The sequence below is a fragment of the Capra hircus genome, chromosome 20, assembly GCF_001704415.2.
Source record: "Capra hircus breed San Clemente chromosome 20, ASM170441v1, whole genome shotgun sequence".
Classification (NCBI taxonomy): domain Eukaryota; kingdom Metazoa; phylum Chordata; class Mammalia; order Artiodactyla; family Bovidae; genus Capra; species Capra hircus.
Window position 1 is genome coordinate 36,708,122 of NC_030827.1, and position 17,811 is coordinate 36,725,932.

At 38.0% G+C, this 17,811-nt stretch overlaps 1 protein-coding gene across 1 annotated transcript in view; it reads right to left on the reverse strand.

Moving 5' to 3' along the window:
* Positions 1 to 17,811, reverse strand: part of WDR70 (WD repeat domain 70) — a 272,589-nt gene that overhangs the window by 29,662 nt on the left and 225,116 nt on the right. Inside the window, exons 12-13 of the mRNA XM_005694782.3 lie at positions 14,414 to 14,498; positions 12,180 to 12,318 (exon numbers count right to left, since the gene is read on the reverse strand). Of these exons, the coding sequence (XP_005694839.2) occupies positions 12,180 to 12,318; positions 14,414 to 14,498 (224 nt within the window). The remainder of the gene's footprint in view (positions 1 to 12,179; positions 12,319 to 14,413; positions 14,499 to 17,811) is intronic.

A 17,811-nucleotide genomic window follows, 5' to 3' on the forward strand; every position in this document is an offset into this window, starting at 1 on the left:
AGAGGATGCCTTTTAATACAGCATGTTGCAGAGTTAAATGACACTAGAAAATGAATAAACTATGAAACTGAACAAGACCTTCTTTGACTCCTCATTCTTCAGTGATTTATGAAGCCTGAAGGAGGATCTGATAGGCTCTTCATAAGATCAGACCTGTCAACCTTAAAGGAAATCAGTCCTGAATATGCATTAGAAGGACTGATGCTGCAGTTGAAGCTCCAATACTTTGGCCACCTGATGCAAAGAACTGACTCCATAGAAAAGACCCTGATGCTGGGAAAGATGGAAGGCAGGAGGAGAAGGGGACGACAGAGGATGATATGGTTGGATGACATCGCCTACTCGATGGACTAGAGTTTGAGCAAGCTCTGGGAGTTGATGGACAGGGAAGCCTGGAATGCTGCAGTCGATGGGGTCACAAAGAGTCAGACACGACTGAGCAACTGAACTGAACTGAAATGAGATCGTTGTCAAATACATAACTATAGGAAAAGACAACTCACTATAGGCTTTGAAACAGGATTACTACAGTAAACATTATTTCAAAGAAGAGAATGTTGAATAGAAAATCTAAATAACTGCTCCTGAAATAAGAGTCTACTGGTTAAATTTATAAACTGTTCTTTGAAAAGAGACTGGAAATAAGAACAGAAATGAGGCGATAAGCATATCAGAATTTGTCTTCTCTTCTAAGGAAGAATAATGACTGGACTTTTGATAAAATACAGTGACAAATTCCAACAAATAATTTTTACTTCAAAGCAGAGTGTGTTCTACAAAATAGGCCCAGGAAACAGATCATACTCATTAACAATATAACAACCAAAACAAATTATATTCATTACAGTTTTAGATTACCAGTATTTTAAGCATCCACAGTAAATCTGCTTCCTCTACTGAACTCAAAACATAGCTATTTTTAGTAAGACTGAAAAAGGATCATCTTAAGTTTTAAAGAAGCAGACAAAATCTGTACTTCTTTCATCGAATCTAAAAGAAAACATATTTATGTTCTGAAATTCCAAATTAATTAGAAAAAACTATTAATAAAAAACAAAAGCAAGAGAAGCTGGCATGGAATAGGCTATGATATTAAGTACCAATAAGAATATACTAAAATAAATATAATAAAAGGTAAAGCAAAATTAACAAATACATGTTCACCAAACACCTACTATGTGCCATATATTGTTCTAACTCTTTGGAATATAACATTCTGGCCATTCACATGGCACCAAGGAGCCCCCTTACTCCAATCTGCTCACTGGAGAATCTAGAAATGATTGAGAAAAGCATATCAAAGGTAAAACAGAAGTGTTGAGAAAATACAACCCACAAGAAAATGTTAAAATAACAATATCAACTAAGTTTGGTTCACTTAGACAAGAGAAGACAGAACAGTAACTTTATAATCTTCAAGGAAACAGAGGATGTTGACCAGCTGTTCTCCAATTCCTTGAGGACTAGAGTAAAGGATGTGGGCTCTAAGCATGAGAATGTAGGCTAAAAGTAAAGGGGAAAAAAACAGCTGATGGTAATGACAGTTTTTATAAACAGAAATGAACTCTTTAGGGAGGTTGTAAAATCTTCTGTCAAAAGTCTAATTTTCATATAAGAGAGCTGAGTCGTAGTCCTCAGGTAGGCAAGAAGATGGGCTCTGGACAACAATATTGAGACACTAAGCAAAAACAATTTGCCTGCAATGCAGGAGACCCTGGTTTGAGTCCTGGGTCAGGAAGATCCCCTGGAGAGGGGATAGGCTACCCACTCCAGTATTCATGGGCTTCCCTGGTGGCTCAGATGGTAAAGAATCTACCTGCAATGTGGGAGACCTGGGTTTGGTCCCAGGTTGGGAAGATCCCCCAGAGGAGGGCATGGCAACCCACTCCAGCATTCTTGCCTGGAGAATCCCCATGGACAGAGGAGCCTGGCAGGCTACAGTCCAGGGCATCACAAAGAGTTGGACACAACTGAGTGACTAAGCACAAAGCAAAGTCACAATATGCCTGATGCCCCAGCTAATGAAGCAAAAGCCAGCAGCTCTGCTGTGGTACTTACATGAAGGGAACTTATCACCAGCATAGGAGAGGTGACTTGCACTAGGACCAGAGAGATCAATTTATTTCCTATAATGTGAATGTCCCTGCAAATGTGTGGTGATCTTAGACAATTCCTCTTAGGCACATCTGCTGCAATTTGTACTATTTAATTATTTAAATACTATTTAAACACTGTATTTCACACAGTGTTTCCCATCATTGTTATCATTTTTTAATAAAAAAAAAATTTCCTGGTGCTGGGTGAAATAGAGGGATCACATTCCACTCTGTCTCTTTCTCTGAATGCAGTTATAAAACCCAAATTTGAGGATTTTGAAAAGTAAATAGGAGTAGGTGGACTGGGAAATTAGTCCAGAACTCAAACTACACTGAAGCAGCATCAAGTTTACTATTTCCCCCAATTCTGGTACTTCACCCTACCTCCTGGACCCCTAAAAAAACTGTGATGAACAAAATATCAAAATTTTAAATTAAGACAGCCTCAATTCGACTTACTTTTCCTTTTGTCTCACTCAATATGGCTTGAAATAGTAGTGTTACTGTTCCCATTTTTATTTAGAGTTTTGGAATTTTACTTGTCATGAATTTTTTGCATTAATTTTATTTTTTATAATGTTGCATTAAAATGTTAATTTGTTTTGATTACTGAGTTTTTTGATACCTTCTTCTATTTTGTGTTTGAGTCTGACTCTAGTCCTGGCCCTGCCTCAACCTATAGCTCATTCTATGACACAAAAATTAGCTCAAAATAAACCACACACCCAAAAAGAACCACAGTAAACCATAAAACTTTTACAAGAAAACACAGAAGAAAATCTGCACGAGCTGGGGTCAGTCAAGGAGTTCCTACGTGTGACAGCAAAACTACATTCCATAAAAGAAGAAAAACTGATAATTTAGACTTCATCAAAATTAGTCTCCTTTGAGGGACTCTATTAAGAAAAAGAAAAAAACAAGCAATAGACCAGGAGAAAATATCCCAAGAACTTGGTATCTAGAATATATAAAAGACTCTCAAAATTAACACTAAGAAACAAACCTGATTTAAAACTGGGCAAGAGACTTGAACAGGCAGTTCACCCAGCATGACATAATCACAGAAAATGAACACATGAAGATATTCAAGTCTCCCACGTTGCAGGCGGATTCTTTACCGCCTGAGCCACCAGGGAAGCCCATGAATGCTGGAGTGGGTAGCCTATCCTTTTCTCCAGGGGATCTTCCCGACTCAGGAACTGAACCAGGGTCTCCTGCACTGCAGGCAGATTCTTTACCAGCTGAGCTACCAGGGAAGCCCTCACTGGTCATTAGGAAAACACAAATTATAACTATGATGAGAAAGCATTTCAAATACCTGTTTGAATGTATAAGATAAAAATGTTACAATACAATGTTGGTGAGGATGCGGAGCAAGTAAAAAACACATATACTGTTGGTGGGAATGCAAAATAATACTGCTTATCTGAAGCCGGCTTGGAACTTTCTTATAAAAATAAATATACATTCATCATATGACCCAGCAAGCCTATTAGGTATTTGCCCTGGAGAAGTGAAAAACTATGTTCACACAATGAATGAATGTTATTGTTGTGGTTTAGTTGCTAAGTCATGTCCAACTCTTTTGCAACCCCATGGCCTGCCAGGTTTCTCTGTCCATGGGATTTCCCAGGCAAGAATATTAGAGTGGGTTGTCATTTCCTTCTCCAGGGGATCTTCCTGACCTAGGGATCTAACCTGTGTCTCCTGCATTACAGGCAGATTTTTTAGGGCTGAGCCACCAGGGAAGCACACAAATGAATGCTTGCAACAGCTCTATCCAAAATCTCCCAAAATTAAAAATAATCAAATGTCCTTTAATAGATAAACACACTGTGCTATATTCATACAGTGGAATACCACTCAGCAATAAAATGTTAACAAGTAAGTGATACGCACAACTGACCTCAATGAATCTCAAAGGATGCTGTTGAAAGAAGTTGATCTAAAAAGGTTACTCACACTATGAGTCCATGTACATGACATTCTTGAAAAGTCAACACTAAAGGGATAAAGAACAGACCAATGAATAGCAGGGATAAGGAGCTGAGAGTGGGAGAGGGGTGAGAGTGTGACTACAGAGGGATGGCACAATGGAGTGTTTGGGGGTGACGGAACTGTTCTGTATCCTGACTGTACTGATGGGACTACAGGAACCTATAGGGGCCAAAAATCACTTTAAAAATAATAATCAGTACTACTAAACTTGTTCCTTTCATTTTCCTTATGTGAAACATTTTAAGATTTGATAAGGTAGATGCTGGGCTTCCCTAGTGGCTCAGCAAATGAAGAATCCACCTGCAATGCAGGAGACACAGGTTCAATCCCTGGGTCGGGAAGATCCCCTGGAGTAGGAAATGGCTACCCACTCCAGTATTCTTGCCTGGAAAATTCCAAGGACAGAGAGCCTGGTGGGCTACAGTCCGTCGCAAATAATCAGACATGACTGAGCGACTAAACCACCACCACCACTAAGGTAGACATTAACAGTTAAACCACCGTGAAATTGGTGATTTCTTTCCTTTCTACTCTCGTATGCCTACAGATGAACACTCAACTGCACTCTTTAAATCCTGAGAACTGCTGTGCTGAAACATCCATAATATAATACTGTTAGGTGCAATGAGAAGTAATTTAATCACACCTTACAGACAGCAGTCTGGTGTCCTGTACACTGTGAGGTAAACTTAGCTGGAGATTCCAGCTGAGTTCCAGTCACTGTTAAAAATTGAACTCTGGCGTGTATGTTGCCTCTTTAAGGAAATTTCAAGAAAGGCTTTAGTAAGTCAAATCACAAAAGTAGTAAAATCTCAATATTGTTTTTCCATTCTAGCCCAATGGCATCTCTTTTCATCGCTAATTAAAGAAAATATTCTTACAGAAAGTGGCACTGACTGATCACTGTGCTTTATAGTAAAGCATTATCCTAGTTACCAGGCTGGAAGTTAGCTCAGGACCCAGGAAAAAGGCAGTACTGGAAAAAGAACCATGTAATTGCTGTGCTGGCAAACTGACACTGAAACTCCATCATCCTCTATTTACTCCCAGGTTCCCCATCAAATATTAATATACCTCAGAAGGCCAGGAAATACACCGTGCACACACACCCTTTTTTGTTCCCAGTGAGCAAATGCTCAATAAACCTAGGTTGAGTATACTGTCGTATCATTTGGCAATGGGAGAAGAGACACATTTTACTAAACACAAACATACTGATCAGGATCCATCTAAAATTTACATTGTTTAATCTTCCCAAGTAAGTGAATTTCATTAAGCTGATATTGCTTTATTCAAAATAATACATAATTCAAAGCAACTGCTATTTCCTAGCCAACCAAGCAGCCTGATTGCTCTTTAATAAAAATCAGATAATGGAAAGCTAGTTTAACTCAAAGCCCATTTTTTTCCATTCCCTTGTGCTTCACATTAAAAAAGGTTTCACTGTATTTTAGAAAGCAGATAAATGCCAAATATAGTCTTTCTTTCATTTTCAGTTGGTATTTGCACTGCCTATAGCTCAAGTTCCCTCTGCGTACTATTTTCCTTAAGTTCCTGATTGGGCAAAGAGACCACCTGACTTGCCTATTTCTAGAAAACATTTAAAGAGGTGCGATTCGGCCCGAGCTGGGACTAGTAAGACAGATCATTAGTCTATTCCCAGTATAAATTGGAAGAACAGAGGAGTTCTTCAGCTCCTTCAGAGACCAGCGTTCACAGGCACAGCTTCATTAATTCATTAAGTTCAGAGTAAATTCCCAGACTAGCTATATCTGTATTCAAATATGAGAACAAAGACACATTCCAAAGCCAATTCTGAGGACTCCCTGGAATATCCATTCATTTGAATGGCCTTTCTGCTCTCCTTCACGTGTACAAATAACATGGGGTAACTGCAGTGTGAAGAGTCAGCATGTCCCTTATACTTAATAAGATAAACAGCTAGATTCATGAAGGGCCTATTACTTCATGGCCCCAGTATATCCATTTCTCTCTCGTCAATCTCTGGATTCAAGAAAACAATATTCTTCTCTAATAAGAGGACAAAAACTTTAATATAAAATGGAAGTGGTAATCCTTTTATTTTACGTTACATGTCATATTAACACATATAGCAATCTTTTGGATATCAAAATTTTTTAATGTAAATGTCATATTTGGTATAGTCTGTGGATAATATGATAAGATATGATACTTTCTCAGTGATCCCTTCTATATTGTTATACTACTTTTATAATCAGAAAAATTCAAAATAAAAAAAAGCTAATCTGAGGTTTCCCTGGTGGCTCAGTGGTGAAGAATCTGCCTGTCAATGCATGAGATAAGGGTTCAATCCCTGATCTGGAAAGATCCCACATGTCATGGAGCAACTAAGCCCACGTGCTGTAACTACTGAGCCTGTGCTCTAAAGTTAGGGAGCTGCAACTCCGGAAGCTGGCGCCCTAGAGCCTGTGTTGTGCGACAGGGGACGCCACTGCAGTAAGTCCACGCACCCACCGCAACCAGAGAGAGGCCCCCGCTCCCCACTTGCCAGCAACAAAGATCCAGCAGAGCCAAAACTAAATAAATAATATTATATATAGAAAAGGCTACTCTGAAGTGTCCTCATTGCAATGTATATAGGAAGAATGTATGTACATATCAAGAGTCAGATCTTACAAGGTGAAGAAAAACAATGTGGACTCAAGTTCTCTTCAGAACTTCACCTAAATTAAAGAAGGAAACACAGTTGGTATTTTTATGGAAATTTTGTTTTCTTAAAGCAATCTCTTTTTTTACACAATATGGACCTTACCTTCTTATGCAATAAGCTATCTTTATAAGTCAGATAAATGGGTCTGAAATAAGAAACTTTCCCACCTTTTGGTAAATATATAAACTATTACTTAATTAACATGCTTTTAACAATAATCATGTATTTTGCAACCATGATAATTAAGGGGTAGAGAAAATAGCCTGTAGATAGGTAGGCATGAAGTAAGTGTGAAGAATCCAAATTTCATCTCTCCAAGGAAAAGATTCCAGAGAACAAACAAGGGTAGAACTCTACGATAATCCTTGTTCTTTGCCATCTGGTCTCTTCAATGATTAAAAAATGTTCCTAAAGATAATCAAATATTCTTTCAGTTCAGTCGCTCAGTCCGACTCTTTGCCACCCCATGAATCGCAGCACGCCAGGCCTCCCTGTCCATAACCAACTCCAGGAGTTCACTCAAACTCATGTCCATCGAGTTGGTGATGCCATCCAGCCATCTCATCCTCTGTCATCCCTTTCTCCTCCTGCCCCCAATCCCTCCCAGCATCAGGGTCTTTTCCAATGAGTCAACTCTTTAAATAATCACAAATGAATTCTTGTCTTCCTTAAAAGACCTTTACTATAATCTTTCTTATATAGGTACTAGGATTCTCAATCAACTTTGAAATGCCTAAGGCAGTCTAGTTGAAAATGCCAAATCAAGTTTCTCTAACCTTCCCTTCTGTTCAGCAGCCAAATGCTAGCTCAGCTGTGTGAGATGCTATAGCTATGTTTTAAAAATAGAGGTTTAGTTATTTTCTTCTCCTTGCTTTGTTCGGTCAGCGTTCACAGACATTGAGGTTCCTCAAAAAACGACTTAAGCAAACAAACACACTAGAAGAAAAGTCAGGATCAAGTGGGAAATTTCTTTTTTCCTCCTTACTTAAGGGAAGTAAGTATCTCTTAAATTACTGTCCAAAGTAACTGAGGAAAAGAGGCCCCATTTCAATAATGCCAGGTCAAACCAGCTTTATTTCACTATGCTTGGGTGATAGTATCAGTGGTAATATGCTAGCACAATTGCATACACCATGTCTCTTGATTTATTTATATGAGGGAAAAAGGAAATTCTATTAGTTATTCTACAACAAAGTACAGTTTGATGAAAAATCACTAAGCTAACAATAGTTTAAAACGTATTTCAAAGCATTTCCCAAAATACTTGGAACTTTGAAAAGACTGAAAATTTCCTATGTATCTTCCAAACGTAATTACTTAAAAAAAAAAAAAAAAGATAGGTCATCTCAAATTACATTTTGTCCATCCCTTTTCTCCAATGCTTTTCCCCCACATAAAATAGAGTAATGAACGCTGTTTACACAATATATAAAAACTCTAGGGTTCCCTCTTACACAAACACAAAAGCGAGCTTATAAACTTAAGATCAAATTATATTCTGGAATTTATCTTAAAAAAGAGGCTGTGCACATTATTCAAATTACAAAGAATTAGATGACAAAATGAGGATATGCATTTTTTTTCAACTTGAAGAAACAAAATTAGACTACAAAGGAAACATCTAAAAATAATTTCAGCAGAACTGTAAAATGTCTACAAACATCACAGAGTAAAATTAGTAAATATCAGACATTTGCCATCTGCTAGTTGAGGAGTTTTGAGATTCTCTACACTGAACAGAGAAAGAAAAATTTTCAAAAAATATGACAATGCAGTTTGTAACTAAAACATTTTTTAAAAATTTGTTTCAAACATAAATATGGAAAATATAATTGTTATATTTTTTAAAGATATTTACTGTTAAGATTACAGGACAGTTTGTAGTTATTAGGAAATTAATTATACAGATTAACATTCTCTAACTGAAAACAGTGTTTGGTTCCCTATATACGTTGTGAGCTTGGCATTCCAGTATATAACTATCTAGGGATTTATTTAGTTTTTAAAAAGACTGTGAGAAAATCATACTTCACTGAAGTAAATGGCTTCAGGACAGCTCTAACACATCCACTGCCTGTGCCAGGTCAAAAAAGCAAACAACTAAATGCTGATGTTAAGAATATGAGATGCTGTCTTCTATCTAAATTAAAATCCAATAGAGTAATAAGTACCTTATTTTACCAGTGTGTGGCATTTCCAAAGAAATGACAATTCTGCTCTTTTTGTTCCTTAACAGTCACATTGACATTTCTTACAACAGGGATTTGAGAACCAGGTTTTTATTAAATTAATTTTTATTGGAATACAGTTGCTTTACAATGTTATGTTAGTTTCTGCTGTACAGCAAAGTGAATCAGCTATCTGTATACATATATACCTCTTTTTTGGATTTCCTTCCAATTTCAGTCACCACAGACCACCGAGTAGAGTTAGAGCTATACAGCAGGTTGTCAGTAGTTATCTACTTTATACATGGTAGTGTTACATGTCAATCTCAATTTCCCAATTCATTCCACCCCCTCAACATCATGGTATCCATATCTGGTTTTTAATGACAAAAATACAGTTAAATAAAAGAGGTGGGTTTTGGTCCCTCTAGCACAGTGTCCAGCCTCTTTATCCATCCCAAAGAATGAATTTGTTTATCTTCTTACATTCCAAGAAGATGTAAAACTTAAGAAAAAAGATCAAAGGGGCAGTTTAAAATCCCTTTAGCAGACCATTTTACAATACAAACAGAAAACAATGCTGTCTGATGTTAACAACCAAAAAAAAAAAAAAAAAGAAAAAACCAACAACCCAGACAAATCCTAAATCAATAATTTAAAAGGCCACTTTAATGTGTATGGTGTTGTCCCTATTTGAAGCTCTCTCTTCATCCATCTATTAAAATGGATCTCAAAATCTGTTATCTGACTTTCTGAAGATAATTCAATATATGGTAAATTCTATTTCCTTAATGAACTCAGTCTTCTGTTTGTTTCTTTTCACTTGCTCATCCCTGAAATGCTCTGGTTTCCCAGGGCTCATCTCCTCTAAACTTTATGCCCTTTTCTGTGATTAAACTAATCAGCCACCAACATTTTAACTGTGACCCATAAATACTTCTCCCCCAAACTGTGCTTTTTTTCTTCGAAAGCACCAAAGTTATCTACTCGTCTGTCTACTGAACATCTCCACGCAGACATCCTAAAGGTGCTTTAAATTCAACATACCACTGACAGACTCAGTGCCTTTCTTCTAAAGCCTTTTTTTTAAATCATAGGGAACACTGATTGACCCAGTCTCCTAAATTACTATAAATAAATACTGTATCTTGGAAATCTCACTTTCACACTTCAATAAAAATTAATTTCTAAAACCTGGTTCTGAATGTGTTATTCCTTTGCTTTAAAAAAAAAAAAAAGACATAAGATAAAGTCACTTTCTTATCATGGTATACAAGGTCAGTTTACCTTTCCATCTCCAGATATTTCTCTCCTGCCTTACTCCTCAAAGACACACCTGTGGTCTACAACATGCATTACTCGCAGTTCCCAAGTATACCATTCATTCATTCAATAGACAAGCGCCATCTGTGCGCTAGGCACTGTTCTAAGCATTGGGGTTCTGCAGTGAACAAAACAGACAAACTTTCTGCCCTCATGGGCTTACATCTTGGTGAAAGCAGACAGACAAAAATCAAATATATAATAGGTGAAGAGGTGGTAAGTGCTATGGAGAAAAAGATCTAGCTAGAAAAGCACTTCAGAGCAACACAACAAATAGCATGATCTGTAAACTTAAGACTTCCAATCTACATGTCTTTAAAAGTACAATCATACTTCTATATCCCTTGTTTACATTTCAATTCAGATTTTATTTTAAAAATATAACCCCATGAATAATATTGAGAGGCACAGTCATCAAGAGCCATTAAAAAAATAAACATCTTATTTCTGGAGTGACCAATCATAATAATTTCATATTTTGAGATTAAAGACTCAATTAAATTAAGACTTAATTTAAGTCCAGGCTCGATGCATGAGACGAGGCGCTCAGGGCCAGTGTACTGGGACGACCCTGAAGGATGGATGGGGAGGGAGGTGGGAAGGGGGTTCAGGATGGGGGACACATGTACACCCATGGCTGATTCATGTCAATGTATGGCAAAAACCACTACAACACCATAAAGTAATTAGCCTCCAATTAAAATAAAGAAAGAAAATTTTTAAAAAAAGAGTGTTTTTCTTTGATTGCAGTGTTTCAGTTGCCATCAGGATGCACCCCAACAAAGTATTATTTGTGCTGGCATATTTCAAATTATGTCATGAGATTAGAATCTATAAAACTTAGGCACTCATCTAGAATTAGTCTCATTGTCAGTTCACTGTCTCTAACTAACTACACCATGGCTTCAAATTTAGGGCCTACAATTTAAGACTCCATAGTAACACTAGAATATTAGAGACAGGAATTTTTTGCTGGTGATTTAAAAACAGTGGTCCAATGGTCTGAATCATGTAAGTGCATGGTATGTCTCAACTGTTTACAACGAGCTGAAACAACTGGAGAAACCTATAGAAGAGCAATGCTTAAGATAGGATATTACGAAAAGGATCTGATAGTGAGCCAAAGAAAATCTGCAGAGACATTAATTGACTCTTTTGTACTCAAAAAATAACAGTGATTTGCCTTCCCATCCAAATAATACTACATACTTTAAAAGACTTTAAAGGAGCTCAGATTTTCTTCTGGGAATCTCCACTATTACTGCATTACATACGGCTCCACTCTCTAGATATCAATGAATGAATGCCTGCCTGCTCACATGGCAGTGTTTTCCTACTTACACACATATGTAAAGAAAACTTAAGGGGGTGGGGATTTGGTAGCTAAATCTGAAATGCTTTAAACTTCCAATAACGAAACAGAAATTAAACTCAGTAGAAGCCGCACCTTACCTCAATGACAACTCTGACAAGGAAAATTCTGACAAAGATTTCAAATAATGATATGCTTCATCACATTCTGAGGGTATAACTTTTCACTCTGTCCATAATCCCTGAATCCTTATAAACACACACACTGTGGGACGCTGCTTTCTGTATGCTACATGATGATCTGCCTCTCCTCTCCTGAAACTGGTTGGTAGAGAGGGTAAGCATCCCAGGCCCAGCTGAAATTCTGACTATGGTGTGTGCCCACAGGAAATACTGGGTCAGGAGGGGGTAAAGTGTAGGTAAGCCACTCTGCAATGTACTTACTAATAATTCCTGTATTGGAGAAAAAAAAGCAGCTACCACAGCACTGGAAGGGCAAGAGCTTATGTTCTGTTTCAAAACTAAAACCAAAGATGGCTAGGAGGCAAGCTTCACTTCCTTCGCAAGGCTGGGAGGAAAGAAAGTACATACCGCATCTGTGATGTCTATTTCATACACCCTTTGGAAAGTCCTGCGCTCGAAGAAGACAAGCTTGCCGCTGCCACATCCTCTTTGAACAGATGTCCCAGTGACTATGAGTTTATCATCTGGACTGAAACAGCAGTCAGTCCTACAGACAACAAGAGTTTATAAGGTTAGGTTTATGACCCCACAACAAAGCAGTAGTAATGAGTTAAATAAAACATAATCAACATCATTGTAAAAAGAGACAACTCTTATACAGGGTTTATAATACATCAGACACTTACATTAATTTCCCCATTTTACTGATGAGGAAACTGAGGCGGAAAGAAGTGAAATGAATCTTGTCCAAGATCACAAAAGTAAGTGGTGCAGCTGGAGTTCGATTAGTCTGACTCCAGAATATGTGCTCTAGTTTCTAAATATTATAGTATCTTTTACTGTAAACAGAGTGTGGGAAAAAACTCAATATTGACATTGATCCTGTCTATACACAAATAGACAGTGTATGACTAATGTCTAAGTGGTAATGATTTTGACCAGTTTGAGAACTATTTTCATTAGCACTACCTCTCAGATAATCTGAGTTTTGTCAAGTCAAGCACTGAGCAATGAGGAGCAGCCTGCACCGCTGGAACCTAACTGATGGCTATGATTCAACAGCTCTTGAGGATGAGAGGTCCAGCCATCTGACTATGAATAACCTAAGACATGAGCCAAAGACATTACGCAGTTAGCATTACTTGTGGCAGGCATAGGCTCAAAACATTCACATTGGCTATAAATCCACATTTGTTTGTCTATCTGTTTGTTTTAACAGATAAACACCATGGGCCACAGGCCATGTTGGAGTTAGTGCTCTGATATTATACAGCTTCCTCCATTTGCTGCTTCCATTACCATTGTGCTCTCCTTGCTGGTCATCATTTAACACAGATGTGAAATTTTATTTCAACCAAAATAGAAAATTTTGCTTAGGCACCAACTGTGGGACTTAGAGATCAAATCCCAACCTCAGCTGCTTGCAGAAAAATCTTTAAAGCTTCAGTTATCAACTTAGCAGAATGGAGATTATAGTGTTCACCTACCCAGAGCAAGACAGTCTGAATAAGTGAAGGTTACCAAATTATTGATTGGAATGATGATAAGAAAAATTGAGGACATAATATAAAAGGTTCAGTAACTATGAAAAATTGCTTTCATGGCTGTTGTTGATCAGTCACTAAGTCATGTCTGGTTGTTTGAGATCCCATGGCCTGTAGCACGCTAGGTTTCCCTGTCCTTCACTATCTCCCAGCGTTTGCTCAGACTCCTGTCCATCGAGTCAGTGATGCCATCCAACCATCTTGTCTTCTGTCACCCACTTCTCCTCTTGACCTCAATCTTTCCCAGCATCAGGGTCTTTTCCAATGAATCAGCTCTTCCCATCAGGTGGCCAAAATACTGGAGCTTCATCTTCAGCATCAGTCTTTCTAATGAATATTCAGAGTTGACTTCCTTTAGGTCTGACTGGCTTGATCTCCCTGCAGTCCAAGGGACTCTCAAGAGTCTTCTCCAGCACCACAGTTCAAAGGCATCAATTCTTTGGTGCTCAGCCTTCTTTATGGTCCAACTCTTACATCCATATACGACTACTGGAAAACCCACAGCTTTGACTAGATGGACCTTTGTCAGCAAAGTGATATCTCTGCTTTTTAATATGCTGTCTAGGTCTGTCGTAGTTTTTCTTCCAAGGAGCAAGCAATTTTTAATTTCATGGCTGCAGTCATTGTCTGCAGTGATTTTGGAGCCCAAGAAAATAAAATCTGTTACTATTTCCAATTTTCCCCCATCTATTTGCCATGAAGTGATGGGACCAGATGCCATGATTTTAGTTTTTTGAATGTTTAATGGTATGAGGATTCAAATTTTAAAATAAAGACAGGCCTACTCTGTCATTTAAACACTATCAAAAGAACAATCCTTGAAAATGTTTTTACTATCTCAAGACCCTAAGTGTGCATACAATGTATATATTCACACACACAAACACATGAACATACATCATTTCAACTTCAAAAATAAAATCTTATATTCTGAAGAACATACAAAATGAAAGGAAAAATAAAATGCATCTTTCAAAAACCTATTTCAATCACTCTCTAGTCCCTTTTCTAGATGATCTAAGACATATACCATAAATTAACATGAAGTTACTTTACAATTCTCCTGTGCTTATCAAATATTAAAAATATGCTACTTACATTGGGAACATTGTGGGAAGACCCGAAGCAGAAAAGAGTGGCTTATTAAACTGTCGGATGTCCCATAATTTTAACGTATCATCACCTGATAGAGGAATGAGAAAAAAAAAGACAGAAAATAAATTTTGCAAAAAAAAAAAAAGAAGAACCAGTTCCATGTTTAGAATTTGCTAAACTTAGTATATAACTTTAAGAATAGGACGGGTGAGAGGAGGTGGGGGAGGAAGAGAGGGAGGGAGAGAGAAAGGGAAGAGGCAGGAGGGAAGGAAGAAGGAAGCGGATGTACATAACATGTTTTACTGTTTAACTGGGGAGCCTGAGAACAGTACAAAGGTGCAGGATAATGAACTAGCCTCCTAGAAGTTACTTTCCAGATTGATGTAGCATCTGTAGGCTAGGAGGAACCCTGGAGAATCTCTAAAGAGTGACTGTCTGCAGAGCAGATGGTAGTTTCCCTGTGGTGTATTTGTGCAAAACTTGACTTCTTAAGAAGATATTAATTTAACAACCATCAGGACTGAAAATAGTGCAATTCACAACAGATTCTTTTTCCCACTTGTGTGTGGGTGAAAATATCCATTAACATTAATGAGGGTGAGCCACGTGATTCCATTCCCTGCAGGGTAACTCAATTTGTGCCTCTCATTCTTCACCTTGCTGGGGAGTACAGCTTTTCCAAGCCATTTAAAGTATAATGAATGTTCTTTAAAGAATCACTTTTGAAATATTTCTGTAAGGCTACTAACTAATTCCTGTCCATAATGAAAGCCAGAACTCTTATAAGTAATACCTTTGCTGCTCTTGCTCCCCAGTGTCCAAAGCTGAGACCTGCCTCAATCCCTGCGGTCCAATAAGGAATTAGTATCAGATGCAAGTGAGGTGAGTGGAGAGCTCAATAAAAATCCCCATTCTCTCTCCTGGGACCCTGCCTCCAAAATCCAACTTTTGGCAGGTGCACGAATCCACAACTGGCTGGATTAGAGACCTGCTTATACTGGAAGAATTGGTAACATCCATGTTTTTGCTTTCAGCCTTGTTAAAAAAAAGGTTACCCATCCTCACAATCCTCAAACAAAAAGAAAACATTAATCTGTATTAAACAGTTTAGCTAGCCTGGCAGGTTCTGGAGCTAGCAGGAGCACCTCACAACACCCTGGGGACTTTGCTGAACAGAGAAATGTCCATCTGGCATATTCTATACATCCAGGAAAGAAAATGATGGACTACAGCAGACATGTTCTGCTGATGACATGTTACCCAATAGCTAGTATAGGATGGAAGGGGAAAGGAAAAATTATCACTAAAATGTCTTTGACTGAAATGGAATTAATCTCTTATTTCTAAGGCAGTAATAGCCAACTGGGTAGGGCTGACCTATTTCAAACGCTACAGGAAGAATTTTTAAAGTATGCGCCTCTCTTATTCCCCTTCTTTCTCCCCACTCTACCCAGGAGATTTGGATGTACCACTCTAGAGATGTAAGAATGAGTGACTGTGAGAATTTTCAAGTAGTGCACTTACCATTTTAAAAGCCCTCCTGGAGATTCAGATATACTCTTGGGCTAAAAATCACTGCTTATAAGTAAAGAGTATAGTGTGTGCATATGTGCTGAGCTACTTCAGTCGTGTCCGACTCTTTGTGACCCTATGGACCATAGTCCCCCATGCTTCCTATCCATGGGATTCTCTAGGCAAGAATACTAGAATGGGTTGCCATGCCCTCCTCCAGGGGATCTTCCTGGCCCAGGGATCGAACCCACGTCACTTATGACTCCTACACTGGCAGGTGGGTTCTTTACCACTAATGCCACCTGGAAAACCCACAAGGAATACAGTATATAGTATTAAGTAAGAGTCATCTGAGGACTCAGATAGCAGGTTAGACAACAAGATCCTACTGTATAGCACAGGGAACTCTGCTGAATGTTATGTGGCAGCCTGGATGGGAGGGGAGTTTGGGGGAGAATGGATACATGTACATGTATGGTTGAGTCCCTTTGTTATCCACCTGAAACTATTACAACATTGCTAATCGGTTATATTTCAACACAAAATAAAGTTTTTTAAAACAAAACAAAAAATAGGTTAGAACTGCCGAGCCAAAATATATATTTTTATGTATATCCATTTTGCCATGTATACCATAAATAGAAAATACATGTGCATGTGCTCTGATTTTTAAAATTACGTGAGGGTAAAATATATAAGGCTTCCTGGGAAGAAAGAATTGGAATGGATTCCCCAAGGGTAAAGGAACATGGACCAGTTAAACTAAGGGGAAAGCCATGCTACGTCTGTCTTCCTCACTTTCACTAAACCCTATCAGTTCAGTTCAGTTGCTCAGTCATGTCCAAACCTTTGCGACCCCATGGACAGCAGCACGCCAGGCCTCCCTGTCCATCACCAACTCCCAGAGTTTACTCAAACTCGTGTCCATTGAGTCGGTGATGCCATCCAACCATCTCATCCTCTGTCATCCCCTTCTCCTCCCACCTTCAATCTTTCCCAGCACCAGGGTCTTTTCTTCACTCAGGAAAGGAACTCCGTTGTGATGTCCACAGTTTATACCAAGCACCTAGCATAATGCTTAGCTCAGAGTGGTTACTCAACATACAGTAGTTAAGTGAAAATGAATGATGTGAATAAACTATGTGAGAGAATAAATATAACATTGCTAGATTCATTTGGTCTATGGAATAAAGACTGAATCCTTTATGTGATATTTAAGGCCATCTATAACATGGCTCCAACCTCCTGAAGCCTGATTCTTTCCTCTCCCCAAAAATAGGCCTACTAGAAGATTCTCAGGCACACCCCACACTTCCCCCTAACGCTTTGTTCATAAGCTACCCTTACTCTTCTCTTATTTCCTTGTATACCACTTATCCATTTGAGAAAGATTTAGCAAAAAGTTAGAAACAACCTACACTCAACCATGTGAGTGTGGATAAGTCAACTTGTCAATACAATACGATCACAGAGGATTACATAACTATTTTAAAAATAACATCCAGATATACAACTTTTTATTAACTAAACTGAGTTAGTGTTTAAGCTGAAAAAAAAAATATCAATGGTCGGCAAATAGAAGAGTTTGAAATACCAGACCCAGAACTATAAAATAATATAGAAAAAAGATAGAATATCATCTACAAAATTCCATAATGTAGAAGCAGAGGTCATCCTCAGAGGTTCCAAACACTGATGAAATTTGGAGGTAAAATCGAAACTGGGGCAAAAAAGTACATATTTTCTAAATTTTACTTGGTAATTTCCAATAAAACAATATTGCCATACTGAAAATGCATTGTAATGAAAAAAACTAGACTGGCAAAGGCCATTAACAAAAGCACAGCTAGCTTTACTAAGTGCTATTAGTGTGATATTTGTTAGCGCTA